General features: G+C 48.7%; 1 protein-coding gene and 1 long non-coding RNA gene across 3 annotated transcripts; one reads left to right on the forward strand and one right to left on the reverse strand.

Moving 5' to 3' along the window:
• Positions 1 to 3,982: 3,982 nt before the first annotated feature.
• PIPOX (pipecolic acid and sarcosine oxidase) lies at positions 3,983 to 15,702 on the reverse strand. Its single transcript, XM_014831014.3, has 8 exons — positions 15,249 to 15,702; positions 13,891 to 14,039; positions 7,302 to 7,515; positions 6,837 to 7,019; positions 6,167 to 6,319; positions 5,623 to 5,781; positions 4,967 to 5,042; positions 3,983 to 4,682 (listed from the first exon to the last, which is right to left on the reverse strand). Exons 1-8 carry the CDS (start codon positions 15,360 to 15,362, stop codon positions 4,552 to 4,554), a joined length of 1,179 nt encoding a protein of 392 aa, XP_014686500.1. The 5' UTR covers positions 15,363 to 15,702; the 3' UTR covers positions 3,983 to 4,551.
• Positions 10,198 to 16,776, forward strand: LOC106824528 (uncharacterized). 2 transcript variants are annotated; one of them, XR_011493686.1, is made up of 5 exons: positions 10,198 to 10,334; positions 12,097 to 12,280; positions 15,717 to 15,860; positions 15,981 to 16,128; positions 16,432 to 16,776. It is a non-coding gene; the product is annotated as an uncharacterized lncRNA (long non-coding RNA). The 2 variants fall into 2 exon arrangements; XR_001396421.3 differs by lacking the exons at positions 10,198 to 10,334; positions 12,097 to 12,280 and having other exon boundaries at positions 15,558 to 15,860.
• The last annotated feature ends 10,586 nt before the right edge of the window (positions 16,777 to 27,362 follow it).

Genomic DNA, 27,362 nt, shown 5'->3' on the forward strand with positions numbered 1-27,362 from the left:
GGGAGGCCCTGGCCTTCAGGCAAGCCCATCTAGATGGGCTTCTCATTTTTAAAAATTTTCAAGGAAAGAATACCATGAGAGTGCTTATATCCATGTTTTAATACCTCACAAATCTACTTAGTGGGATGGAGTTCCTGAGGTCTAACCTAAATCTCTCTTGCTGCACTGGAAGCCTACCATTGAAATGGAACATCCAACAACCAAATTCTCTTTAGTCGCTACTCTGAGAAGTAAAACGTAGGCGTCAAGTCACTCTCCAGCCTGCTGTCTCCAGACTAACCTGTCCTTGTTGCCTCCTTTTACCTTTCTAGACAACTGAACCTCCTTCCAAGTTAGATTCACACTCCTCTCTTAAATGTGTTCTAGGAGGGGCCGGCCCAGTGGCGCAGTGGTTGAGTGCACACGTTCCACTCCAGCGGCCCGGGGTTCAACAGTTCAGATCCCAGGTGTGGACATGGCACCACTTGGCAAGCCATGATGTGGCAGGCGTCCCACATATAAAGTAGAGAAAGATGGGCACGGATGTTAGCTCAGGGCCAGTCTTCCTCAGCAAAAAAAAAAAAAAAAGAGGAAGATTGGCAGCAGATGCTAGCTCAGGGCTAATCTTCCTCCAAAAAAAAAAAAATGTGTTCTAGGAGACCAAACTCTGCTGAGGGTTTAGCTTGTGTTGACTGCCCTCTGTACCTCCTCTTCTCCACATCATGATTACTGATTTGCACCCCACAGTTGCCTAGGTCTTAGGACTCAAATTGCTTTCCTTTCCCCTGACTCTCCTCTCTGTGCACCCTTTTTCTCATCACCCCCTAAATTTTCAATTTGGTGAAGCTGAGAGATGAAGAACTGGGTCAGAGTCGCAATGGCATCGATTGCCTCCGCTTTCCCTTCTTTTCTAGACTAGCTCGCCTCCCTCCCCCCCAATCTATTTTTAGCCTGCCTCTGTCTTCCTTAGTCTTGTTGGCAACCATGCCGGCCTCTTTCTCTTCGCTGCCCTTATCTCTCCCCTGCAGCCTGTGCAGACCCCAGCTGCCCTTCCAGAGGTCTCTTATTGCCTGCCACATTTATTTTGATTTTCTCCCATCTTGAAGATATGTAGGGTCTGCCTGAAAGGCGATGCCTGGCCACGCTCAAGCAGAAGGGAAGCAGGGAGATAATGCCAGCAGGTCTGTTTTGGCAAATCCATCAATGTTACTAACACCCTCAAGTTGTCCTCCGACCCCTTTGACAATGGCTGTCCTCTCCTCTATGCCCGTAGACTCTGTATTCCCTACGTCTCCTCTTCCCCTCTATGCCCGCACCCCACCCCTAATAAGAAATGCTCAGTTCCTCCCATTTGGGCATCCGGACTGTTTCCTTTGGCTTTGGGGCACTGCAGCATCCCTGGAGGTCATTGTCTGCCTTCTTGGCCTGCAGATTGCCGGTTTCCTCTTCTCCATTCCTGTTTTTCTCCACTCTTCCCTGACCTCATCCCTCCCACACACACTCATCCTCCTCCACATGCCCCTGCCCCTGTCCTTCCTTGCACCCTGTTTCTAGGACACACAGACTCATTTGTAAGGGGCCTCATCCAGCTCAGGCAGGGCTCAGTCAGCATCCCCCACTTGTCCTTTCTCGGCCTTCTCTAGACATTGGTCTCCTCCTTAGCTGTCACCAGCAAGCTGAATAAGACTGGATATTTTGGAAGGGGAGCTGCAGCTGGCTGGGGGAGGAGAGTGACACTGAGAAAAGCAGAGGCAGAGGGAACTGCGGACAGCTGTGGAAGGAGACAGAGAGGTTCCCAACACCCTTTCTCCCCAACTTCGCCAGCTTCGGGGCTGGCAGGATCTTACACTGATGCCTCTCAGTACCTGCTTTTTCTCTCCAGCTCAGTGATAACACAATACCTAGTTTTGCAATTCACCACATTCTCTTACCTGCATCCAGATATCTGCTTGGCGCACTCCCTCTCCTCCTAGTCTGCCCAAATGCCCCTCCTCAGCGAGTCCTGCTCCACGACCTCTGTCAAAAAGGAGGCCCCTCCCCCATCGTTCTCTACCTTCCTCACCCTGCTCTGTTTTGTCCCCAATGCACTTGCCACCTTCTAACGTATAATACAGTTTACTTCTACATATTGTTTATGCGTCTTCTCCTCACTGGACTGCAAACACCACAAGAGCTGAGATTTTCTTTTCTTTTTTTTTTTTTTAAAGATTTTTATTTTTTTTCCTTTTTCTCCCCAAAGCCCCCCAGTACATAGTTGTATATTCTTCGTTGTGGGTCCTTCTAGTTGTGGCATGTGGGACGCTGCCTCAGCGTGGTTTGATGAGCAGTGCCATGTCCGCGACCAGGATTCGAACCAACGAAACACTGGGCCGCCTGCAGTGGAGCGCGCGAACTTAACCACTCGGCCACGGGGCCAGCCCCTGAGCCGAGATTTTCATCTGCTTTGTCCACGGATGCATCCACAGTGCCTGCACATACAGAGTTCAATAAAGATTTGTCTGTTGAACAAATGGGTGAATGATCTTATCTGATCCTCACACATTCCTGTAGCATTGGTTGGTGGTATTCCACTTTTTTATTGTGGTAGAATGTACATAACATAAAATGTACCACTTTGGCCATATTTTTTTAAAGATCTTATTTTTCCTTTTTCTCCCCAAAGCCCCCTGGTACATAGCTGTGTATTTTTAGTTGTAGGTCCTTCTAGTTGTGGCACGTGGGATGCCGCCTCAGCATGGCTTGATGAGCAGTGCCATGTCCGCGCCCAGGATCCAAACCGGCAAAACACGGGGCCATCGAAGCGGAGAGCGCGAACTTAAGCACTCGGCCGCGGGACCGGCCCAACTTTGGCCATTTTTAAGTGTACAGTTCAATGGCATTAAGTACACTCGCTTAAACCACGTTTGTGTTCGTGTTGTGTAAGACATGATGTTGTGAACCTTAGCCACCGTCCATCTCCAGAACATTTTACATCTTCTCAAACTGAATCTCTGTGTCCATTAAACACTAACTCCTCATCCCCCCCCGCCCCCCAGCCCCTGGAGACAACCATTCTACTTCCTGTCTCTATGAATTTGACTGCTTGAAGTACCTCTTGTAAGTGGAACCGTACAATGTGTCCTTCTGTGTCTGGCTTATTTCACTCAGCATCGTGTCTTCAAAGTTCATCCGTGTTGCACTATTCCCATTTTACAGACGTGATTCCCACTTTATAGAGGCTGAGGTTCAGGAAACCATCTGAGAGCGCATAAAAAGCAGATCTGGTGTAAAGTGTGGGATGGGGCTTTTATAATTCCCTGGAGAAATCGGTCTAATCCACGTGCCTAGGCCTGTAAGGCAGTTGAAGAGTAATTTCCTCTGTGTTGTATTTCCTTTGGGAACGTTTTTACTCTTACTCCCGTTTCCCACTCTTCTCCCCTCAGTGACTCCTCCTAACATTTCCACCCCACCCACTCCCAGTTTTTCTCTCCCCAGAGCCCTTTAACTCAGGTTCCTCGGGTCAAGCTGGCCTGGTCTGGAGATCCTCCTGCCCGGGTTCCGTGTGAGCACATTCAGCCTCGCCTGCATCCCTGTTTACACCCTCGCCCCTCCACCCACCCTGGGGTGGTTATGAGCCTGTTCCCTTCCAAAGCAATTAGTGCGAGGAGGCCAGCCGACTCGGCACTAATGCCATTTCATTAAGTGGGAGCAATCCTAATGATAATAAAATGGCACATTTAACATTCAAACATTGAACAGGGTTTCTAAGCGAGTGTGTCTCTCTCTTTCTTTCTGGTATAACAGCTCCATCTTCATAAGGACCTGACAATACACCTTAATGAGAGACTGGGGAGCCGAGCATCTTTTCAGAGCCAGAGAGAGGATGAGAAGCAGACAAAGAATCCAGAGGAAGAGGGTGCAGTGCACTGAGGGGATAAAGATCCCAAGGACTCCTGGGGTAATGGATTCTGTGGTGCTGGTTGAGACAATTAAAGTCTGTGAGAAATAAGGTCACATGGAAAATAAAGCCCACCATGGACTTTAATGCAATGCAATTATTTCTTTATTTATCTGTTTGTTCAACACATTTTTTTTCAACAACCATTTATTGTGCCCCCAAGATGAGCCAGATTTTGTGGGAGTTTGTGGTGAAGGGTGGCTCTAGTTTCAGGAAAAGGAACTTTAAGGGTGGTAGTGATCCACAAATCATCTTGTTTATCCTCCCCTGGGCAGCTTGAGTCAAACTCATCCCAAGTTTATCAAATGTCCTAGCAAAGAGATTTTTAACAACTGCTGTGGTCTCCTGAGCTAGTCCCTGTGCCCTCTCCTTATTGAGACATCTGTCTCAAAGGTCCTTATCACTCTGTGATTAGAGAATATCTGATTGACCTTCCAGAAGAAAAAACATAGTGGGGTTGGGGAGCTGGCCAGGGGAAGAAGGTAGATACAGTCATCTGGTGTTTACAAGGGACTCAAGAGAGGCAGGAGAAAAGGATGACATCTACCAGCCACTTCCTTCATCTGAGAGGCCTTTCCCAGCAGGTGGCTTTACTCCCAGCTCCTGTGCACAGAAGGGAGGCTGCCGGCCAGGGGTCAAAGGTGGGCTTTGCCCAGGCCTGGGAAGCGGCTAATTCGAAAAGGTGTCAAGTCATAGGATGGCGTTAATTTCATGCTTAATTCATACAGGATCTTCCCCACGACAGGGGCCAGCTTGAATCCATGCCCTAGGGAAAGGAGACAGGGTTGTCAAGCATCCTCAGAGACAGGGGTAGGCTCTCTGGAAGTCCACTACACAGTCCTCAGCTAAAGCTTTCTCTCCTCTTGGTCGCATCCCAAAGCCAGAAGTTGCCTTCCACCATGAGGACCCTTTCTTCTCTGATTGCCCTGCTCAGCCCCCTTATACACTCAAGGTCTAGGCTTTCATCCTATCTAGCCAGCCAAGGATGTGGAAAACACCATCTTGCCCGGCACTAAGGTAAGCACCCCATCTGCCCCTTCTCAGGCTCACCAGAGAATCCAGCACCGATGACAATGTTGTCATGCTTTGGATGTCGATCAAGAATGAAGTGCTCATCAGGGGTGTTCTAGAAAGAAACAATCACACCTGTGTCCTCCGAGGATAGAGGGAGGAGGAAGAACTGCAGGCTCAGAAGGCTGGATTTCTTTCCAGAAAGAATGGGAATGAGGCACAGGAATGCTTTCTGCAAGCCCGTGCCCGCTCTGGGTATGCCAGTCTTTCTTATTTGTCCATCTGCCTCCCTTCTCCTACAGAGCTATGAACACAGTAGGTACTCAGTTAATGCGTGTAAACTAACTTTAGCCAAGTTGCCTCAGGCCCTGGTGACATCTGTCTCTTCTCTTTGTCCCTAAGGCCTGCTCAACTAGAACATCTTGCCAAAAAATCTTTTAGAGCTCTTCTGGGAAACATAGTGAAGGACTGCCAGGCATAAGCCTGGTTTCCTAATGAGAAGGAATATGAATAACCTCCAATAGGCCCTCTGTGGTAGAGGTGAACCGACCCACAGAAATGAGCTCATTTATTTCAAGTCACATCCTACGTCAGGGGTCAAATAGAGTCAGGCTTGAGCAGCGCGAGGCCTGTCTGTCCCCTGCCCTGTCCTCCAGGGCTGTGGGAGGGCCTGGCCCGGCTGCCCACACCCTTACCGTGTACATGCAGCGCTCCATAATGGTAGGCTCGGGCTCCAGGTCAGGTAAGTAAGCTCTGACAAAGTGACTCAGGATTTGGACGTCTTGGATGTCCGAGAATGCCGTGGGGCAGTCCCGCTCCTCTGGATCTGCCTTGTTGCCGTAGTGATAGCAGACCTGGCTCCCAATCAGAGTAGTATGAGCTGCGAGGGCTGGCCTTCCCGCACACCCACCCAGCCCAGGGAGCAGGCTTGTGCACAGAACGCCCCCATCCATCATCCCAGCCTTCCCCAGTCCTGACAGGTGCCGCTTATTGCCTAGCTGTCCGTTCCCCTGCCACCCATGTGTTTGCTAAGGAGGGGCTCCCTTTGTGGGGCCTCAGGACAGCGGCGGGGGGGGGGGGGGGGGGGGGGGCGGTCTTGCGTTGCAGATAGCCAATAGTGAAGCAGACTCCTGCTGCTGCCCTACCGGGATCTGAGGGAGTCTGTTGAGAGCAAAGTTAGAGCAGCTGCCCCAAATCTGTGTGGGCCCCTGTTAGCCTCCTCTCAGCCTTTCCACTCACCTTCACCAGCCCTGGGTACTCTCCGGAGGGCAGCCCATAGATGTGGTGGGGGGCCAGGTTGAGGCCAAGGCCCAGGAAGCATGGAAAGCCCTGGGACACACTATAGCTTCCGGGAACCTTCTCTCGCCAGTAGCACACACTGATCCGCAGGGTCTTGAGGCAGGGAGAGGAAACAGGAAATAAAGAGAAAGCCATGGAGCTCTACAGACAACAGAGCAGTTTCTCCTGAGGTCTTGTAGCCCTTTAATACAAGCCTGGATGCCCCGCTTAACTCATCCATCCTGTTTCACCTAATCCTCATGTCCTTTACAAGTTACACTTTGTTATGATGCACAAAAATCTCTGAATCTCTGTCTTGTCCCCTATTCTTAGTCTTCTTCCATAACTGCACCCATCTGTACTTCTCTATCTCCAGATAATATCTCATATTTACTAGTGCTTACTATAGGCCAGGCTGTCTCCTAAGGTCTTTATATACATCATTTAATTTAATTTTCCAACAGCCCTCTCCCTCATTTTACAGGTGATAAAACTGAGGCTCAGTGAGATGAACAAATTTGCCCAAGTTTGTCCACTAACAAGTGGCAGATCCAGGATTCAAACTCGAGTCCATCTGGCTCCAAGGTTTCTTCTCATCAGTGCCAGCTCTCAGGCTTCCAGCTCCCCTTACCTGGAGAGGCAGCTCAAGTCCCAGGGGTCGGAGGAGCTGATTGGTCCAAGGACCTGCTGTGATGATCAAGCTCTTGGCTTGGTACCTCTTGGAGGTGGTTCTCACGGTGACTGGGAGCCCTGGTTTTATCTCCATCACCTTCTCTCCATCACACACTATGCCACCTAGCTGTCGAATTGCATCCTGAAAGGGCAGGAGAAGGGAAGGGTGAATTGGTTATGTATGGTATTCACCCTGGCAGGCAGAGTCCTTCCCTCAGGGCAGAAAAGAGAGCACAGAAGCTAGACCTCCTCTCCCATATGGACAAGGCCCAGCAGGGTGTATAAAACTGCTCTGCCCCAAAGGTCAAGACTAAAGCCGGCAGGGCAAGGGCTCTCACCCAACGGCGGGGTCAGGGGATGGCTGATTGGGACCCAGGATGCCCAGAGCAGAAGCTGTATTGCCCCTAGGGCTGCACAGTATCACCTGGAGGGCTCTGAGGGCCTTGTCTGCATAGAGCACTCCTCCCGACTTGTCCAAGAGCCCTACTTCTCCCCTGGCCATCCGAATATTGGGGAAACGTTGCTTCAGTTCCTCAGAGGGAAGACACTGGTGTTCCACCCCCTGCCTAGACAAAGTAGCCTGGAACATCTTTAATTCTGGATTCTCCTTCATTCCCAGCAGCAGTAGTCCAGTCTGCCTAAAAAAAAAAAGGACACCTGGATGAGGGTATGCATGAGGGCCCTGGGCCATGCTCCTCATTCTTCAATAAGGGTCCCAGGGCAGGCATCGAGGAGAGTCCCAGCCTCACGTTCAAAATGCAGGTGAAGTCACCTCAATTCTGTCCTAAGAGTCTCAGCGTTACTGCGCTGCTTTCCAGCCCGCTCCCAAGTCTGCCCTTGGCTCTCACTATTGGTTTGGTTGTCCCTCCATCTTCCATCCTCAGGATCCATCCTGCCCTTGAGGGCAGAGATCCTAAGTCCTCTTTGATCTCCAACCCAGAAAGTGGTAGGTGTTCTGTGAGTTTGATAAGATTTCTTCCCCTTCCTCCTGTCCCCTGACCCCATTCACTATTTTCATCTCTGTTCTTTATCCTCTCTTTCCCCTAGCCCACTGTCTGCTGTTACCTTTCCCTGTCCCTTTTCTTGTCATATAACGTTTGGTGCCTTCCTGTGTGTCTGCCTGTGTCTCGGTTCCTTCTCAGGGGCTGCCCATTTTGTGGAAAGGGTCCCAAAGTGGGAGATGTGGCTCAAGGTCCATTCCCGGCCTCGCCTCTGTGGCCTTGCTCCGATTGCTCACTGCTCCAGGCCGCAGATTCTCCTCTGTTATCACATACTTGTTGGACTGTTGGTGGTTCCACACCACACTGGCACCACCCCTGACCCAGGGGCATGTGGCAATGGCATGGGCCATTTTTTTAGTTGTCACAGTGCCTGGGGATTGCCACTCACATTTAGTGGCCAGGGATGCCAAATCTGCAATGCTTGGGGAGATCTCACCCAAATGCCAATAGCGCTCTCATGGAAGAACACAAGTTGATGATCTCTTAGGACTCGAGTAATTAATTCAATGATTCTATGATTTCGTTTCTCTCTACACTTCCCTCCATGTTTCTTAGTCCCTAAGGGAGTGAAAGCTGTTTCTCTTTAATGCTTTCTATCTCTCTGTCACAATAGACTAGAGCCCCCTTTTTGTGGGAACTGATCTAAATAATGGAAGGGTCACTTCGGCCCTTGGGACCACTCCTGTGTCCCCCTCGGTTTCAGCAGGTGCAGTGACCAGCATCAGCCTGGTATATCCCCCAGGTACTGCATATAAAGCTCGTAATAGCCTATAATGGAGTCTCATGGATATTACATGCTTCCAAATCCCACATTATCTGGTTGGGGGGATTAAAGAGAAGATTGGGAGGGGGTAGGGACGCAGCAGGCCCTGGGGCCGGTGTCAGTACACAGAGCCGCGCAGCGTGCCCAATCCATTTGCCACGGCCCCCGCCTACCCAGCATTCACCACTGGTGAGAAAGCAATGAACGCCTCTGCCTCTTCAAAGCTCAGCAGAGGAAAGATGCTGTAGAAATTCCCATGGCCAGCAGACAGTCTTTTTCCTGTGGCCCCCAAAAAGACTTCACATTGGTTCTTAGGTAATGAAAACTCCCCTAGTAAATTTATTGGTCAACAGGATAATTACGAAGTCATCCAAGTGTATGTTCTTGAGCCCAAACCCAATGGGGTTGTGGTTGGGTAGAATTCTGGGAAAGACCTGGCTTAACCCTCACCTCTGCAGTCATGATGTCAGATCCCTGGCCCGGAAATTCCAGAGCAGCGTGTTCTCACCCCTGCCTGTGTCTCTCAAATACTCTGAGATTTCGTTACTTTCCCTTCCTCCTTCCTCCCTTCCTTCCTTCCTTCTTTCCTTGAAATAAGAACTCCTCTTACAGAAATGTACTCTATGGGGAAAATGAACTCATGCCAAGACAATGGGCAAATCTGTCGAATTATGAAATGCTGAGCGACGTTCTAATTCCCAAGCCGTCCTGTGGTGGATGAAGCAGGGGCTCCCCATCCCTAGGAGTAATCAGCGAGCTGATTCTGCCGGTGAATGTAATTGTGCCGATTGTAATCATTCTGCTCCAGCTCTCTGGCCCTGTGGCATTTATTTTTTCGCCCAGATATTGATCTAACAGTGGGAAATTTTCCATCTGAATTTGTGATACTGGACCCTCCCCTAGTCCGAAGATGTGTTTGGGAAATTCTCATTTTCCGTGGATCACAGCTGAGCTATTTGGCCTGAGGGAAACTGTGCACTGCCGGAGAAATGCCTTGGATTGGAGAGAGATTTTTGACCATTATGAGCAAATCGGAAATAAATGTAAAACACTGCCTGGAAATGCAAAGGCCTGTCATTATGGGAGATAGGTGAGAGGCTCCTGTGGGAAATGCCTAGAGAATTGGAAATCAGTCAATCAAAACCGGGACAGGAGAACAGGCCTTTTCCCCCCAGAATGAAGATAGATGACTTCCATGGGCAGATTGAAAATCATTTAAGTGCTTATTTTCTTAATGGCTTTTCCTAGATCCCAATAAACAGATTGCTCATTCTGCATCAATTTCTCACCCCTCTGCTCTGGGCCTCCCTCTCCTCTTTGCTCAGACCTAGGATACAGAGTTTGGGGAGGGGAAGAGTGAGAAGGGACAAGGGCATCACAGGAAAAAAAATATCCAGGAAATGACTGGTCATGGCTGGCCTAGAAAGAAGGCACCTTGAAGCGAGGCTGGGTTGTCGGGGAACCCTGGAAAGCATGCAGCTCCCGATTCCCAGGACTCAGGCAGCCAAGTGCAAAGCATTTGGTATGAACTGTGCCTTCCCGTCAACCCTAGCTGCATCCAGCACTAGGAAGAAGCAGTGGAAGATTCCTCCCAAGGGCCTTGTTGACTCCTCTCTGGCCCGACTAAAGCCTGGACTTGACATAGGGAGTTGGCGATCAGGGATTTCCGGCAGTTACTACAGCAGGACAGGAGGCAAGTGGCAGTGGGGAGGAACTGGGAGGGGCAGACACCTCTCCCTGCATCTACCATCTCCCATCCCAGGCTCCAGCTCTCCCTTCTCTGGGTTAAAAGTGCCAGGCAAGCCAGCTCTCAGAGTCACCTTGGAGAAGGGACTGGAATCAGGACATGGTAATGGCTGCTGTCTTTGTTGGTTTCAGAGGAGCTCTTGGCATTTCATCTTCCGCTCAGTGGGTCGAGGTGGAATTGGTTAACAAAGACTGCTCCAGGGAGGGGATGTGGCTGACAAGCCAGACACTTCGCAGACTCAGGAAGCAGCAGCTGCGGAGGGGGCCACCAGGTTCTGCCAGCAGCTGTACTGCCTACGGCTGTGATCTTGTCTGATATTGTCAGCTAAGCAGGGGCAGCCCGGGTCAGGAGCTAGATAGTAGGACTCAAAGGGAGAAGGCAGGGCAGGAAAGAGATGGGCCACAGAGCTGGGATTTCTGTTGGTATCAGCATCCTGGCTGCACATATCACAAAAGATTCAGACCTTGTGACTGGACATGTATCATTGTCTGTTCCCAGAATATATGCAAATATCCTGAGCCCACCCATGTTTAGTATGCCACGGTCACAGGAAGCAGTGGAACAGAACAAAAAGCATTGGGCAACCACCTTAACTACCAACTCCCGAAGGTGTTTTTTTCTAATCATCATCAAAAAACATTAAGTAAATACATTCATATCTATCAGTTAGGTTATGATATTGTGCTAGTTCTTCCAGAAGCACCTAGGAGAATAAGAATCACAAAGATGATGAATCGTTTAGAAAATCAGAATTAAGAACAAAAGCTAAAGGAATTGGAATGGGAAGTATCTGTACTGTGTCCTAAGTAAAAGAACCCAATAAATTAGTGTGCTTGCGTTAATTAGGTTAGCCATAAGAAAGGCCTTGTTAACAATAATAATAACACCTAGCACTCTGACAAACTTTAAAGGCTTTTCAAAGCACATTCGCGTCACTCTTCATTGTTCACACTTGGGGCGATGAGGCAGCAGGATGGTCTGCTAAGAGGGGTGCTGACGTGTCCCCGTCTTTAAATGTACGTTAGCAGTCTTTTGACCTGGGATGGCTTAGGCAGGAACTTGTCTGGAGACACGGGAATGGACGAGGTAACCAGGCTGTGGTATTTTCCAAGTTGGGGCCGGCGGATGACAACCCAGAGGCCAAGTCAAGTCTGCCACCTGTTATTGTCTGTCGCAGAAGCCAAGATGGCTTTTAGGTGTTTAAATGGTTGATAAAAAGCAAAAGAAGAATAATACTTCATGGCATGAAAATTGTATGAAATGTCAGTGTCCATAAATACAGTTTTATTGGAACACAGCCATGCTCATTTGTTTACATGTTATCCGTGGCTGCTTTGGGGCCACAACGGCAGAATTGAGTAATAGGCAGAGCTGAATACTTGCGACAGAGACTGTGTGGCCTGCAAAGCCGAAAATAGTTACTATGTGGCCGTTTACAGAAAATGGTTGCCCAGCCCTGTCCTAAACTAAGAGTATAGTAATTCCGTGATTTGCACTAACAGGTTAAGACCCCGACTACTCAGCGACCCTCTCATAAGGTTGTGGGGAGAATCGAATGAGTTAATCTGCATCAAGTACTTTTAGAACAGCCTTAGTTTCTTATTACAAGGGCTAAATATGTGGTGATGATGGTGATGATGATGCTGATTTGTCAGATACTATTCTTTTTTTTTTTTTAAGATTTTATTTTTCCTTTTTCTCCCCAAAGCCGCCTGGTACATAGTTGTGTATTTTTAGTTGTGGGTCCTTTTAGTTGTGGCATGTGGGATGCCACCTCAGCATGGCTGGACGAGTGGTGCCATGTAGGCTCCCAGGATCCGAACCGGCGAAACCCTGGGCCGCCGAAGCAGAGCGCTCGAACTTACTCGGCCACGGGGCCAACCCCATATCAGGTACTATTCTAAGCCCTTGACATACTTATCCTCACAACAGCCCAATGGCATAGATATTATTACCCTTACTTTACCGACGAGAAAACTGAGCCTCACAAAGGTTAAAGATCTGGCTCCAAACCACACAGCTAAATGTGCCACAGCTGATGTGTGGACCCAGGTCTGCCAGGTTCCAAAGTCCTTCCAAACTCCTGTCCTCCTGCCAAAGAGGTTATGAGAATCTCCTACCCAAGGGTCCCTTTCCCTCCCTCCAGCAGCCATTCCCCTTGATGTCCACAGTTGCTGCATCTCATCTGTCTCCTCCTGCCCTTCTTCCTCCAGGGCTCAATGGAGAGAGGATATAGCTGACCCAGAATAGGTGAAAGGAACTGCCATTTATTGAAAGATGCTAGGCACTGTGCCAAGTATTTCATAAGAGTCTCATTTAATCCTCACAAAGCCCTATGAGAAAAAATGAGGCACAGAGAGGGACGGAAACTTTCCCAAGATCACACAGCTGGGAAGAGGTAGAATACAAAGTCAAATTCAAGCCTGTCTGACTCTATAATCGTCTTCCCTCTGGAAGATTCCAGACACCCTCCTAACATCTTTTAGTTGCCTCCTCGTCTGCTGGAAAGAAGTGTGCCCTCCAAGGCCTCGGCAATTCTTTTAGCACAAGATAGTCAGCAGTATTCACAGATGGCTGACAGGGAGGGGTCCCTTTGCCAGGCTACCCCTCAGCAAGACGTGCTCCTTTATTTGGGTGCTGGGTGCATTAGCTGCCTCTGGAATAAATCTGTAATTAGCTGCCCTAGCTGTATTTGCATAATGGATTTCACTTTGTTCTTAAGTTAATGGTGTTTTTGCAACAGAACAGTAACCTCTTGGTTCCTGGCCATTAAAATAACTGCCACCCTGTAGGGTAGAGGCATAATTTTGTAGGAAGTTCAGTTAAGAGCCACAGAGAAGGTGGGAGGGGAGAGGGCGCACGGTTAAAGTCTTCTTTGCGTCAAGAGTTGTCTGCCTTCTTCCCCGAGGGTGTTTCAAAGGTCAGTGAGGGAGGAGTCTTAAGGGTTAGAGAGAGTCCTACGGGCAAAAGGACTGCAGGCTCACTCCTTGGCAAGCAGTGGTGCCTGAGGAGCACCCCCATCTTGTTCCTACAGGAGGAGGAATTCAAAGAGAATGAAATGGATTTATAGGGGTCGCTCTGGGAGTGAGGACCCAGCGTGAATTTTATGACACTAATATGAATATAAAGAATCAAGACAGCAGCCTTCTCTTCTATTTCAATCCCCACCCTGGAAGAGTCTCAGATGCCTCCAGGAGACATAGATACAAACTCCAGCTTTGGGTATCTGCCCACAGTGTCTTTCCAGCGGTTTTCCCAGTACACCTTCTGCCAGCTTTGGACACATGGTCTTAACCCAGTCCTGGAACTCAGAGCCTGGCAGGAGCCAGCTGGATCTGTGGGGTGATCATAATGACAGTGAGCAGAATACGTCCATGTGTCTGGCACTTCTCTACACCCTGTGTCCCTCCACTGCATTTCAAGTGTTCACGGCACTGCCCCCTCATATACTAAAAGCACCACCAGGTGCTGGGCCCCATGATTCAAGGGATGCCCCCCTCACCTGTGTAATTGGGTTCCAGCCTCATGCTCCAGCTGGGCCCATATCTGGTAGCATTCATCCATCATCTGGGTGTAAAAGTCTTCAAGGTACGCCTTTCGGATTATCCGACTCTGCCCATGGGAGCTTCCTCGGGAGTGTGGCAGGAAGAACTGGAAGTGGAGAACAAGAGAGCCAACTGAGGCCGTCACCCCTTGCACTGCCCCCACCCCTACCCAGCTCATCCTGGCTGTCAACCAGAAGCACTTATTCTTCAAATATTTCCACATATTCTCCCTTTATGGCCGAGTTACTGACTTGGCTATCAGGACAGAAGTTCTTCAGTAGCATTAACTCAGGGTCTTTTTGCCAACATCCTTCACATCCCAAAATCCCTTTATTAGTCTCCTGTCATCCTTAGACTCAGAGAGAAGCAGAATTAGAAAGAATCTTTGAGATCCTTCTACTTTAGCCCTTCATTTTATGGACAAGGAAGCTGATGCTGACTATTTCTCTGTGACTTCAGAACACTTGGGACAAGGAAACCACCTTGGGATTTAGCAAAAGATGGAGAATTTCCCGCAAGGTTGGACAGGAATCCCTCAGGCTTTGAGGAACTGATAGAGAAATGAAAAAGTTTTCTAACCAATCCAGCTCATTACCAAGAGGAATAGACCAAAACCAGCCTGGATAGCTGTAGGCAGAATGAGAGGGTAGAAACTTCTAGAAGGTAGGCTGGGCGGACCTGCCCTGGGAAGGACCCTGTAGATATACAGGCCCACCCACAAGTGCAGTGGTCACTGTAGACTGCACTGTATGGAGTCATCTTTTTTATAAGGAAAAATAAGACCTAAGTCTTATTTCCCGTGTATCAAAAAAGGAAGCTGCTATTATCCAGAAGTGGCAGAAAAAACAGAAGCCTCTGCTGGGTTTCCAGCTGAGAGGCCAGAACAGGCAGGGAAGAATCCTACCTTTTAGGCTGACAAATCAGCCTTTGCCTCTAGGCAAAATTTTCTTTACTTAAAGTTACCCAAAGCAGAACTGATTATTTTTCTGGGCCAGATCAACCTTTTTGGCCCAGACAAGACTGCATGGCAGGAAGGAAGCAAAGAGGGCCTGGGACACTTCTTGGTCAAGAGCAGAAACTGGGACGCAGTAAATAGAGGAAATGTGCCCAGAAACCCAACGTGGGTCTTAGGGAGGGTGGAACTTTCTTTGCATTGTCATAAAACACACCAGGCAGCTAAGCTCCAAATTGCACAGAATTTGTGATGATTAGGTCCTTTGGCCTTGCCCCATAGCCTGCTGCCTCTGGAAACCCCTCTCTAGGGGAGGAGAGAGGAACAGTCCCTTGGGTCAGGAGTACAGAGGGGACACAGTACCTGCTCCAGCAGGAGGACCCTCTTCCCGTGTTTGGCCAGGTGGTATGCAGTGAAGCAGCCCTGGATGCCTGCCCCAATCACAATGGCATCACAGAGGTCTTTCTGAGCAGCCATGATGCCCACTGAGTCAGTCCTGGAGCCACAGAGCCCACCACAAAGGAGAAGGCGAGCAAAGGCGGGCTCCCAGCTGAAGGCGGAGGGGTAGGGCAAAGTGCAGCCTAGCCAGCATTCCCACAATCCCCCGGGGCCGTGTCCTTCTCCTCACTCCCCGCAAAACCTGGCACAGGGCTCAGTCCCCACCCCCCCTGCAGAGCGGAGCTGGGTAGTCTGATTTGTGAGGTTTCGCCCGGCTCAGCTGCCAGCCTCACCCTTGCATCCCTCTAGCTTTCTATTCTTGGTTCAATTATTGTCATGCAAATAGGCTCCTTCCTATGCCACCTTCCTGTCTCATTATGATCTTTGTCTCAGAACTTCGGCCCAGGAATTTCAATGCCTCTTAGACCAAGCTGGGCACCGGGAATGCTGCCTCCCTCTGCTGGCTTCCCTCTCTTCAGCCTGATTTCCTCTGGAGATACTCAAGGGCCGAGCCAAGAACTTGGCGCTATGCCCAGGGTACGGCCCACCTCGCTCGTGGGGGGTGAGGTCAGGGGGTGGATGCAGGGGCCAATTGAAAGGGCAGTTTTGTGATTACGAAATTATTCTCAGCATGTTTTACTTTCATTTTTTACAAAGGAGAAGAAGAAATGATCCTGAACAAATGGAAGGGACACTGTGAGAGGAGGAGGCTTCTCCCAAGGCACAGACAGGGAACCAGGCACCAGCCGAGGGCACGGTGGGGGCCCTGTCGTGGGTGCTGCCTCTGTGCCAGGTAGTGCGCCAAGTAAGTACTTTTTCAGATGTTCGGGACAGAGCTAGTATTTGTAGGGCCTGATTCTTACACAGTTTGGGCGTCCTCTTTAAGAAAGGGAAAGAAAAATTATGAATACAAAGTTAGGTGCTAGGACTTGGAAGAGACCACACAATTAAGGAGCCCCATGGTTGAAGTTTCATTGGCTTCATGGTGAATTTGCCCCTTGCCTGCTTTATCTCGTTTCATCTCACAGCCCTAGGAGTAAGGATTTTTATCCCCACTTTTGGCACATTGAAGATGGCCCCAAATTTTTCGTCACTCCTCCCATCACAGGCTCTGTGACTGCTTGACCAACAAAATATGGCGGAGGTGACACTGGGACACTTTCTGGCCCAGACCTTGAGAGACTGAGAGCTTCCTCCTCTTGACTTGGAGCCCTGAGCTGCCAAGTTAGAAGTCCACCCACCCTGTGGGAGAGACCACCTGAGACTACATGGAGAGAAGATGTAAGAGCCAAGCCATCTTGGACCTCTAGCCCAGCCCGGCCGCCAGCTAAATATTGCTGAGTGACCCTATTAATGCCACATGGAGCAGAGGAATCACCCAGCCAAGCTCCATCTGTGTTCCTGCCCTCCAAAACTGTGAGATAGAATAAAACAGTTGTTGTTTTTAGCCACTAAGTTTCAGGGTAATTTTTTATGCACCCAGAATGGAAACACCACTTTACAGCCAAAGACATCGAGGCTTATAGGGGTTACAGCTTGTCTAACGCCGCATGCCTGGTACACATAGTCACTGAGATGGCGCCTAGGTTTTTCTGTTCTAGAACCTGTTCCCTTAACTGCTGTGCTGTTCTGGGGATCAGTCAGAACTTGTAATGATGGTTCTGATTTGAATATTTTGCTATTTCTCTCATGGCCATAGTACGAGTGGGAGAAAATAACGGACCAAGAAATCCATGTGACCACAGGGAGCTGCCAGCCTCAGCACAGCGGCCTGCCCCCTGCAAAGAATCCCCCAGAGTGGTCCTGGCCACTAGCTGTGCTCTCAGCCCAGCCCTTCCTTTCCTAGGAAAACAGGGGCCCAGAGAGGAGGTGCTGTGTGACTGGCTTTTTTGTCTTCTGGAAAAAATTTTAAAAATCACTCTAGAATCTAGAAGTCATTTCAACGCCACCCCAACTCTAACCCACATGAGACAAGATAGCATCTGCTTCACAATTGGCTGGCTTCCTTAGAGTAAAAAATGGCAGACATACCTGAGAAAAATGTACTATTTAAGTATGTAAAGGCTTGATGTAAATATATAAGGTCAGCCCCCAGATTTCTCTTGATGTCAGAGGAGATGAACAGCTTACACACAAGGAAATGCAGACAATAGTTCTCACATGGAGGTGTGCCCACTGTTGCTAGCAATGAAAGAAATGAAAATGAAATAACGTCAAGGTACGATTATGTGCCTATTAAATAAGCAAAAGTAAATAAAAATGATAAAATCTGATGTCAGTGCCATGGGGACGGAGAGAGAGCTGGGTGGCAACTCAGATTGTCTGGGCCTCTGGGGAGGGCTGGGGCAGTGCAGAGGAGTGCTGAAGTGGTTCGAATCTTCTGACCTAGAAATCTGACTATACCCTAGAGGGAGAAAAAGACAGTTGTATGAAGGCATGCATAGCTGTGCTCTTATAAAATAAAAAATTACAAACAACCCAGCCACAGGGAATAGCTGAACGAACTCGGGCACGTTGACACAATGGAATACTATGTAGCGATTCAAAATGACAAGCACCGGGACTGTGGGCTACACAGAAATGTACATGAAATCATACTGAGAAAGAGAAGCAGACCGTAAATAGACACACACGGATCACAACTACGAGTTCCACGCGTGTGTTATCAAAGATCTAAAGAGAATTTGGTGAGGTAATTGAGCTTAATGCTCATTAGTTTTCATATTTTATAAAAATTGTACTTCCATTCACAATTTGTAAAAGAAGAAGGAGAAATCCCCTAGAGATTTCAGATGCTTCAGATCTCCCTGGTCACTGGTTCCTGGGCCTGGGGAAGTTCTGTCTTTGTTCTAATCTCAGTTCTTCCTGCTGCCCCCGATATTTCTTATTGTTCACCGTCCTCTGGGGAAGCTACAAAGCAGCTCTCTTTCCCACCTCTCCTTTAATATAATATCCCTTCAGAAATAAAATGACAATTCAATTTCCCCATCCCTACTTCACAAGCCTGCCCTGGATTCCTGGACTCAAGCATTCTGTTCCTTGTTAAGAATTTCAAACAGCTCCTCCGAAAGCAGACACTGGCCGTGGCCCAACCTTGAAATGAAAAGCAAATCGACTTCTGAAGGCTTCCCCCTTCTCTCAGGATTGCCCATCCTTGTGGCTGTCCTGACAGAGGCAGGCAGAGAGAAGCAATCCCCCCAAATTCCATTTTAACACCCATTCTGGATCGGAAGACTATTACAGGGAGAGCCAGCAGCCCTCCATCGTGCTTCTGTGTGTCAGCAATTGCTGCTCATGTCCTGGGGGGCAGAGCCGCTAAGGATGTGAGGCTGAACTGCTCATCTGATGGCTTGATTGACACTTCGCAGACGGGGGTGGGAGAGCTGAGCCAGGGAAACAGCAAGCTGTACAGCTCAGAAATAATGAGCGGACCTGAATCGGGAGAGAGAGAGCACGGAATAAATAAGGCAGACCTAGGAGTTGCATGGTGAAGGAGAGGCGTCTCTCCTCTTTTCTCTGCCCCTCTTTGCCAAGGAGCTGAAGCCTGGGGCAAGGAGGCAGGTAGGCAGACCAGGAAATGGCCCCTCCTGACCCATCTTGCCAGCTGCCTCGAATGTGCAGAGGATGCCAGAGGGAGAAGATGAAGAGTGGTAGAGCTGGATCTGTACGTGGTCTCCATACACATTTCCGACCGTTGTATGTCTCGGGTTTCATCTCCTCTCCTCCATCCCCCCTCCCTTTGCCCCAGGTCATCCATCCTCCTTCTCTCACCTAGATTCTTGCATTAACCTTATCACCAGTATCCCGCCTCATCCTTGCCCCTCTTAATCTAGCCTTCCACATTCCTGCCAGGGTCCTTTCTCTAAAAAGCAAATCTGAACAGGTCACTCCCTTGATGAAAATTCTTTAATAGCCACCCATTTCCTATTAAGATACAATCTCAGCTCCTCAGTTTGGCACACAAGGCAGTTGGCATTCTGGTCTCCACCTGCCCCTGCAGCTCTACCACGGGTCCCTCTTCACTGTGCTCTTTAGGTCCCGGCAAGGCTGAGCTGAGAGTGGCTCCAGCACTCGCTATGACAATTCCAAATTCCCCAACACCTCCAAGCCCACACTGCCGGTGCCTCTCCTATGCTCCCTTCCCGCTGTGCCTACATCTCAATGATACGAATGAGTATGGCGTATTGTAATTGTTTTCATGTCTGCCTTCTCTCTAAGCTCCTTAAGGAGAAGGGGTCTTCTTTTGATTGTCATTTTTCATAGGTAATGCAGACATATGGAACAACAATTAAAGGGTTCAAAAGAGAACACTGTGAAAGGAAGTCCTCCCACGCCATCCTCAGCCACTAGTCCTGCTCATTGCATACAGTACTGTTACTATTTTCTTTTGTTCCTTTCCAGAGATGTTCTATGGGGATACAACATACTTATATGGTATATTCTTTCTTTTTTTAATCTCAGAAGTAGCATACTGCACAGCTCCTTGTTGTTTCCATTTCCTATCTCTCGGCTTCCACGTGAGACTTACATTGCTGGCACATTCTTCCTGATGGCTGCATGGCCTTCCACGTAGGGAGGAGGCATTTAGGACAGAGGAGGCACCCACACTTGTTTGCTGCATGGATGGTGAGTTTCTCTGGCTGTGACAGGCACCCTGGACTCCTGTGGCTCTCCAGCCGTCTGATGTACAGTGTTCAGGGAGGTGAGAGGTCTGTTCTGGGCTGGCCCAGCAAGGCTTATCAAAGGCTGACAGTGCCCTCTGTGAGCTGCTGAGCACGGTACCCAACTTCAGGCCAGGAGGTGGGTGGGGACACCCAGAGATCCCAGTTTCTGCTTCCTGTCATGCCTTTGTTCTTGCATGTGTTGAATGGCGGGTATTAAGCCCAACTTTGCTCCCTCAAAATACAAGAGTTGGATTGCTAGGTAGTCTCCAGGGGAGGGAGGAAAATAAGGAAAGTCCTGAGAACTGGGACTGAACCCTCTTAGAAAATATTGTCATCATTTAGCCTGGGCATTGGAGAGCCACCTATGAAAGGGGGCTCTCAGAGCTCACTGAGACACGAGGAAATGCAGAAAAATGAGACAGGAGGTGTTTTCATTGTCTTAAGGGAAAGCTTCCCCAGAGGTGAACACTAGAATCTTCTTAATCTTATCTCAAGGTCTTTCTACCCCACCCTAACACAAATACATGTGCATATTTGTACACTCATCCGACTGTGGTGCTCTAAGATACACCCAGGTGTTTATTAAGTAAGTGTCTTTACATGCATTGTATCTGAGCAGGGATATTTCCACCACTAGGCCTTTGGAGAAGGTCCCATTAAAGCTTAGCAGACGTAGGGGGAAATGACAAATCAAAGAGTGCCGAGCACTGGTGTCCCAGTTCTGCTCCTTGGAGGTGAGGATGTGTCTGGGAGGGAGACTATGGACAAATCTTCTGTCAGGAGCCTCTACCCCCTTCTCTGGAGAGACTCTTTTCCATGTCTTTCCCATGATCCATAGCCTGGATATGAGCACGCTCTGGGGTGGGGAGTTGCGGAGAGGAGTAAGAATTGAGGACAGGAAAAGTACAGTAGCTTTCGCCTGGATTGGGCTGGCTTGACAGGTGACAAATGGCAACCAAAATTCAGTAGCATGCAGGAAGATTAACTCCAGGGACTCAGCTCTCTGGTTTTCTCCAGTTTCCCAGTAGGTACGGTCTCCCCCTCTCCTACCTCTGCAGCCTGGCCTACTGATGTTGCTGTTTGTTAGGGAATATAGACAGATATGGGAGCTCAAGTCCTCCCCACATTCTTCTGCTAGACTTAGGGTCATGGAAGCAGAGAATCAGAGGGGAGCCTGAGGGAAAGGAGAAAAGAGAAAGGAAGCAGAATTCAGGCTACCAACTTCTAAGTCATCTTGAATCCGTGTTTTCTGCCTGTTGCCTCCAGGCTGGCCCCAAAGCCAGTCTGGCTCATCTCTTGTTGCTGCCTGCAAGATTCACCTTGTACTCTGCTTTCTCACTGGTTCTTATTCTTCCGTTCTTTTTTCTGTTTCTGCCTTGAGCTTCCTTCCTCCCCTTGAGGTCAAGAGAGAAAGAGAGGTTTGAGGGAAGGCCTTGGTGGACGGATGGTAGGATACCAGAGCCTGGCTGAGGGAGAGGTCTCCAGGCAGTGGAAGAGGGAGAAGGGCCGAAGGGAGCCAGGGAGGCTCAGCACCAAAGCCACAAGTCTCTGCTTCTTGTGGGAAGCTTAGTGTTCTTTCTCCTAATTGAGGTTTTGATGGAAAGCTTAGCCAGCTGGGGCTGGGAAGGCAACTCTCAGCTGTACCATCTCCCTCCTCTCTCATCTGGCTGCTGGTTTAGACAGGACTTTCATGCTTGGGATTTACTTACCTCTTGAATCTGTGGACTAGTGTCTTTCAAGAGTTCTGGACAACTCTTAGCCATTATCTCTTCTCAAATATTTGTTTCTGCCCTATTTGTTCTTTCTTCTCATTCTGGGATGTTAATTAAACATATGTTAGGCCTCTATCCATTGTGTCTCTTAGTTGCTCTATCCCCCTCTCCGTTTTTCCTCTCCATGCCGCTTTCTGGGTAGTTTCTCACTATGCTACTTTGCTAATTCTCTATTCCCCTGCACCTTGGCTTCTTTTAAATGAATGAATTGAGTTTTCATTGCAGATACTGTCTTGGGGTTTTTAAAGAATTTCTGTTTGGTTTTTTTTTTTTTTTTAAAGATTTTATTATTTCCTTTTTCTCCCCAAAGCCCCCCGGTACATAGTTGTATATTCTTCGTTGTGGGTTCTTCTAGTTGTGGCATGTGGGACGCTGCCTCAGCGTGGTCTGATGAGCAGTGCCATGTCCGCGCCCAGGATTCGAACCAACGAAACACTGGGATGCCTGCAGCGGAGCGCACGAACTTAACCACTCGGCCACGGGGCCAGCCCCTTTCTGTTTGTTTTTTTAAAGTCCATTTTGTCACCTCCCATAATTTCTTATTCCATGCAAATATTTTCAAGCTCATCTTTTATCTCTTTGACCACAGTGAGCATGGTGCATTCTGATCATTCCAATTCATGATGTCTTCTCATATGTTCTTCACTTGTCTCTTGTTTCTATGACTCTCACTCATGGAGCCTTGTTTTTTTGTATGTGTGGCTGTCTCTAACCATGTTCTGGTAACTGCACTTGGACAAAGAATGTATAGGAAGAATTTGAGTATGAAGGGGTCTTCCTCTAGATAGGATCGTGCTTACTCCTGCCAGGCACCAGGCACACCACCAGTCCTAAGCTATCTAAACCCAGTTCCTTCCTGGTCTGAGGTTCCCTGGATCATGCAGGCAATGTGAGCCTGGGCTGGTGTACTTGAGCCCACCCTTACCTGATGGTGTAGCCCATTGGGGTCTCAGTGTGTTGAGGGGAGGATCTTCTATCAGACTCTCCACCATGTGCAGGCACTGAGTGTGGATCTCTAACCCCCTCCCTCTTCCAGGTGGTCAAAATGAAAGTTCAGATTTGTTAGGATTGACAGATGCTCTTTCAGGGAAAAGTGGTCTCTAAGCTCTGATTTTTCTCATCCGTATTGGCTTGTTAATTCCTTTTTATGCTATCAGCTCTTCAGAGCTTTTAAGATGTCGTAAATATTTTATCTAGCACTTTTAGTTTTTTTAGGTTTTTTTTTTTTGAGGAAGATTAGCCCTGAGCTAACATCTGCCACCAATCTTTCTGCCTTTGCTGAGGAAGACTGGCCCTGAGCTAACATCCATACCCATCTTCCTCTACTTTATATGTGGAACACCTGCCACAGCATGGCTTGATAAGCAGTGCATAGATCCGCATCCGGGATCTGAACCAGCGAAGCCCGGGCTGCCAAAGCGGAGCATGCAAATTTAATGGCTCCGCCACTGGGCCGGCCCCTACTTTTAGTTGTTTTTACTGGGATAGTCGGTCCAAATAACTCAGCCTGCCATTAACAGGCTTCTAAGCTTGCTTGCGATCAGATCACTAATACCCCAAATTCATCAGCTCTCCAGTACGTCCTCCATTTACATTCCTCTGTCTCCTTCCTTCTCAGATACAGAGTGAAAAAAATGGCAATTGTCAACAAGAATGACCACATCCCTTAGAGGGCAGCAAGAGTGAGAATCCCATAATAGCCACTGTGAGAGCCAGATTTAGGGGTAGATCAACCAGGCTTTGGCTGAGGGGCGAGTATGCATAAGGACCCTAAAGCATCACCATGAACTGGAATAAGAGAGAAGAGAATTTTGATGCATTTTAGGGAATCACTGTATTTGTTTAAAAGGAGGACTATTTTGATAAGATTCAGGTATAGGCTGTGATCTCCAAGGTTAACTGCCTTCAGTTGAGTGGGTTCTGCTTACTGCACAGCTTTTGTTTTAAAGAATGGGGCATGCAATTGCCACCAGAGCTGAATTGCTCTGAACAATAGACAAACGTGGTCCTCTGTTCATCCTTCCTCTTTGCGGCACCTAACCTCTTTAAATAGTGTTGAACAAATATTTAAAGAAAATCAGTTTTCTCTCTATAAGGATAGCCAGAAACTGGCAACACAATTGCCTCTGGGGAGTGAAGCTGGATGGAATCTTGTTACACAGAAAAAGGCTTAGAAGAAAACGCTGTACAGATAATTGCTGTCCTGAGGGGGCTCAGCGATGGACTCCAGGCATCGTCGGCATCCTGCCTCCACCTGAGCTCCCCGCTACAGCCAGGATTTTGGCCGGGGTAGGACTGAAATCCACAGAAAGGCTAGAAAGCTGGAGAAAGGTGGTGTGCAGCATCTGGAACTTTGGGGATAAAAAGGGAGTGGGAATTGGGGGCCACACTTGGTCTCCTCTCACTGAGCAGGGTTCTTGTACAGAACCTTGAAAGGATGCACACTGAATGCACAGTGGCACGGTGAGTACTCGCCAACTGCTCCCCGCTTCCTGCCTCCTCCTTGGCAGCTCGCTCTCTCCCAGAGTCTCTCTCTCTCTTTCTCATCTCCACCTGTCATACTTGTCCATCTTTCTTTCCTCGATATTTAGAGGGGCAGAAGAAGGAAAGGCTTAGAAAAGACATTGGGAACAGTCCAGCTGCGTTTGGAACAGAATATCAGTGCTCCTAGCCCAGAATTCTTAAAGGAGAAAGCTGAGGTTCGTGGAATAGGCTGGGAGAGGTCTGCCTGGAGCCCATCCAGAAAGCTCTCTGGACACCCTGGCCCCTGTCATTGCTCCTTAATAATCCCTCACCACATTGCATACGCTTGTCAAAGGTTTCAGAGCACTAACTTCCTGGACATCTCATTCAGTCTTCACTACAGCCCTGTGAGGTGGCCAGGGCAGGCATTTTTACTCCATTTTGCAGATGAGGAAATTGATTGCTAGTAGCAAGTGACAGAGCTGACAGTCCAACCCACCCAGGATTTCATGCCCCAAGCCTTTCTCCACTTCCAGAGACAGGTCCAAAGCTCTTACTCCGGAGCATTCTGGGTCTTGGGCTCAGTGCTTTCTCGGAGAATGGGCAAGACTGTGGTTCTCTCCATGTTGCAAATAACAGAATTCCCTGCCCTCCATCCCTGCAAAGAAAGAGAAGGAGCATGACCCCCAATGGAAGAAATTCTAAAGCAGCCCCTGGAGACCTTTGCAGAAGCTGTTTGATTTATTCCAGTCCCTACTGGTATTCTACGCCACATTTATAAACGTCAATGCTGGAGATGAAGTTCCCCTGCCCTGGCAGCTGCTGGTTGCTGCTGTTGCTCACCAAGGGTTCAGAGAAAGTGTTTCCCCCTCCCCTTGATTGATAGAAAGCTGAGAATAAAAGAAAAATAAAGCCCCCTGGAGCACTGATGGAAGGGAGGGGGTAGCTTCTCAGGAAGAGAAAGAGAGTGATCTAGGAAAGGCTGATATTGGTGGAACAGAGACAGGGGGTTGGGGGTTGTATGTGCATGCATAAGTGTATAAGGAAAAGATCCAGTTTTTAAGGCCACATGGAAAATAAATACCTTCTGCTTATGTAGAGAGAGGAGTGAGATCTGGGTTTGTTTCAGGGGCTCTGCCGCAGGTAAGGGAAGGAAGGGGGATCAGTGAGGTTGTCTTGTAACCTCTGGGCTTCTGCTCTCCCTGAGCAGAATCTGCTGTTTTCTTCTTCTTTTTTTTTTTTTTTGCTGAGGAAGGCTGGCCCTGAGCTAACATCCATGCCCATCTTCCTCCATTTTATATGTGGCACACCTACCACAGCATGGCTCCTGCCAAGTGGTGTCATGTCCACACCCAGGATCCGAACCAGCGAACCCCGGACCGCCGAGAAGTGGAATGTGTGAACTTAAGCACTGCACCACCAGGCCAGCCCCCAAATCTGCTGTCTTCTGGGGCCTGGGACAGGGACAGAGGTTGGCAGAGACATAGAGCAAAGGGGTCCCGGAGGAGAGTAGTAAGAAAGGAAAAGGGAAACGCTCCCAAAGGACCACACAGATACAAGGCATTGTCATTACTCACTGCAGCAGTGGCCGAGATTGGAGGCCTCCCGCTGGGAGCAGCCTGTGGCACGGTGGTACTGAGTACACACTCCTGCAGCAATGCCTTCCCCTGCAGGTCTTCCAAGTCTGTCATGCTCTCTGCTCTTTGAGAAATGCTAGTTGGGTCCAACTCAAAGACCCCTGGCCGAGCACCTGAGGTACACGACAGTGAACCAGGGATGGCCTCAGCAGTCCCCAAAGCAACAGGACATTTAAAAGTTGCTTTTGATTTTTTTTTTTTGTAGCTTTATGTTACAACATACTAAACCAAATATTTCCAAGTGACCATTGCTGTCTTCAAAGTTGCCCCCTCGAGAGGCTGGGTAGTCAATCCAGCGACGCTCAGTGTGTGGCCCAAACCATCTTGGAGAACAATATGTGAAATACCTCAGGGCCAGTTTATAACCCAGGCAATAAAACGTCACATTACTTTATAGGGAGTCCCTTCCTTCCCCTTCACTTGATTTATCAGACCTGTTTCCCGGTGACTTTTGGCCCTTTCCAAATACCAAATCCTCTGCCAAGTTGCTTTCTCAGAGTGGCTTAGAGCAGCCATTGGAGAACAGGATTGTTCAATGAGGGGGTGGAGATACAATTATTAGCAAAAGAGAGAAACTCACAACGGGAGAAGAATCCTTATATTAATGTGATGGGAATCTGAGTGAGTTTTCTCTTTTTTTCACTTTCCTTATGCAGATAAAAATGTTTCTGTTTAAAAAAAAGTGTGAAATAAACAAACACAATGGAATATTATCCAGCCTCAAAAAGGAATGAAATTCTGATACATGGTGCAACGTGGATGAAGCTTGAAGACATGATGCTCAGTGAAATAAGCCAGTCACAAAAGGACAAATGCTGTATGATTCCACCTATGTGAGATACCTGGAGTAGTCCAATTCATAGAGACAGAAAGTAGGATGGTGGTTGCCAGGGGCTGGGGTGGGGGAGCCGGGGGAGTTGTTATGTAACGGGTACAGGGTTCAGTTTGGGACGATTAAAAAGTTCTGGAGATGGATGGTGGTGATGGCTGCATAACAGTGTGAATGTACTTAATGCCACTGAACTGTACACTGAAAAATAGTTAAATGGTAGATTTTATGTTACATGAATTTACCACAATAAAAAAAGTGTGGATAACAAAATCAAATGTACTCTCGAAAGGTGAAGACTTCACGTCACTGATGTTATTCAAAAGAAGGTGCTACGAGGTGGGCCAAGGTCCAAAGAGAAAGGCCCAAAATATCCTTTTCTCTGGAGCAAAGGTGGAGCACTGGGGTCAGGCAGGCGGCCGTCACTCCTGCTCTGAAACAGCTCCGAGAAGGGACCACCTCCTCCAGGTCTTCTGTTCTCGCATCTCCCATAACATCATGCGACTGCCGCTGTTGCCCTAACACCTCTCCCAGCCCTGGAACATTCCACAGCACAGCCTGGGTCTCCCTGACCTGGCCCACCAGGGCTGGCCCGCTCCCCGGGCAGCACGAAGAAGGCTCCAGCAAGTCGTGGCTCTGCTGGCCAGGAGGCTGCTGAGGTGGCTTTTTAATCC

Source organism: Equus asinus, chromosome 13 (genome assembly GCF_041296235.1).
Source record: "Equus asinus isolate D_3611 breed Donkey chromosome 13, EquAss-T2T_v2, whole genome shotgun sequence".
In the NCBI taxonomy this organism is placed as follows: Eukaryota; Metazoa; Chordata; class Mammalia; order Perissodactyla; family Equidae; genus Equus; species Equus asinus.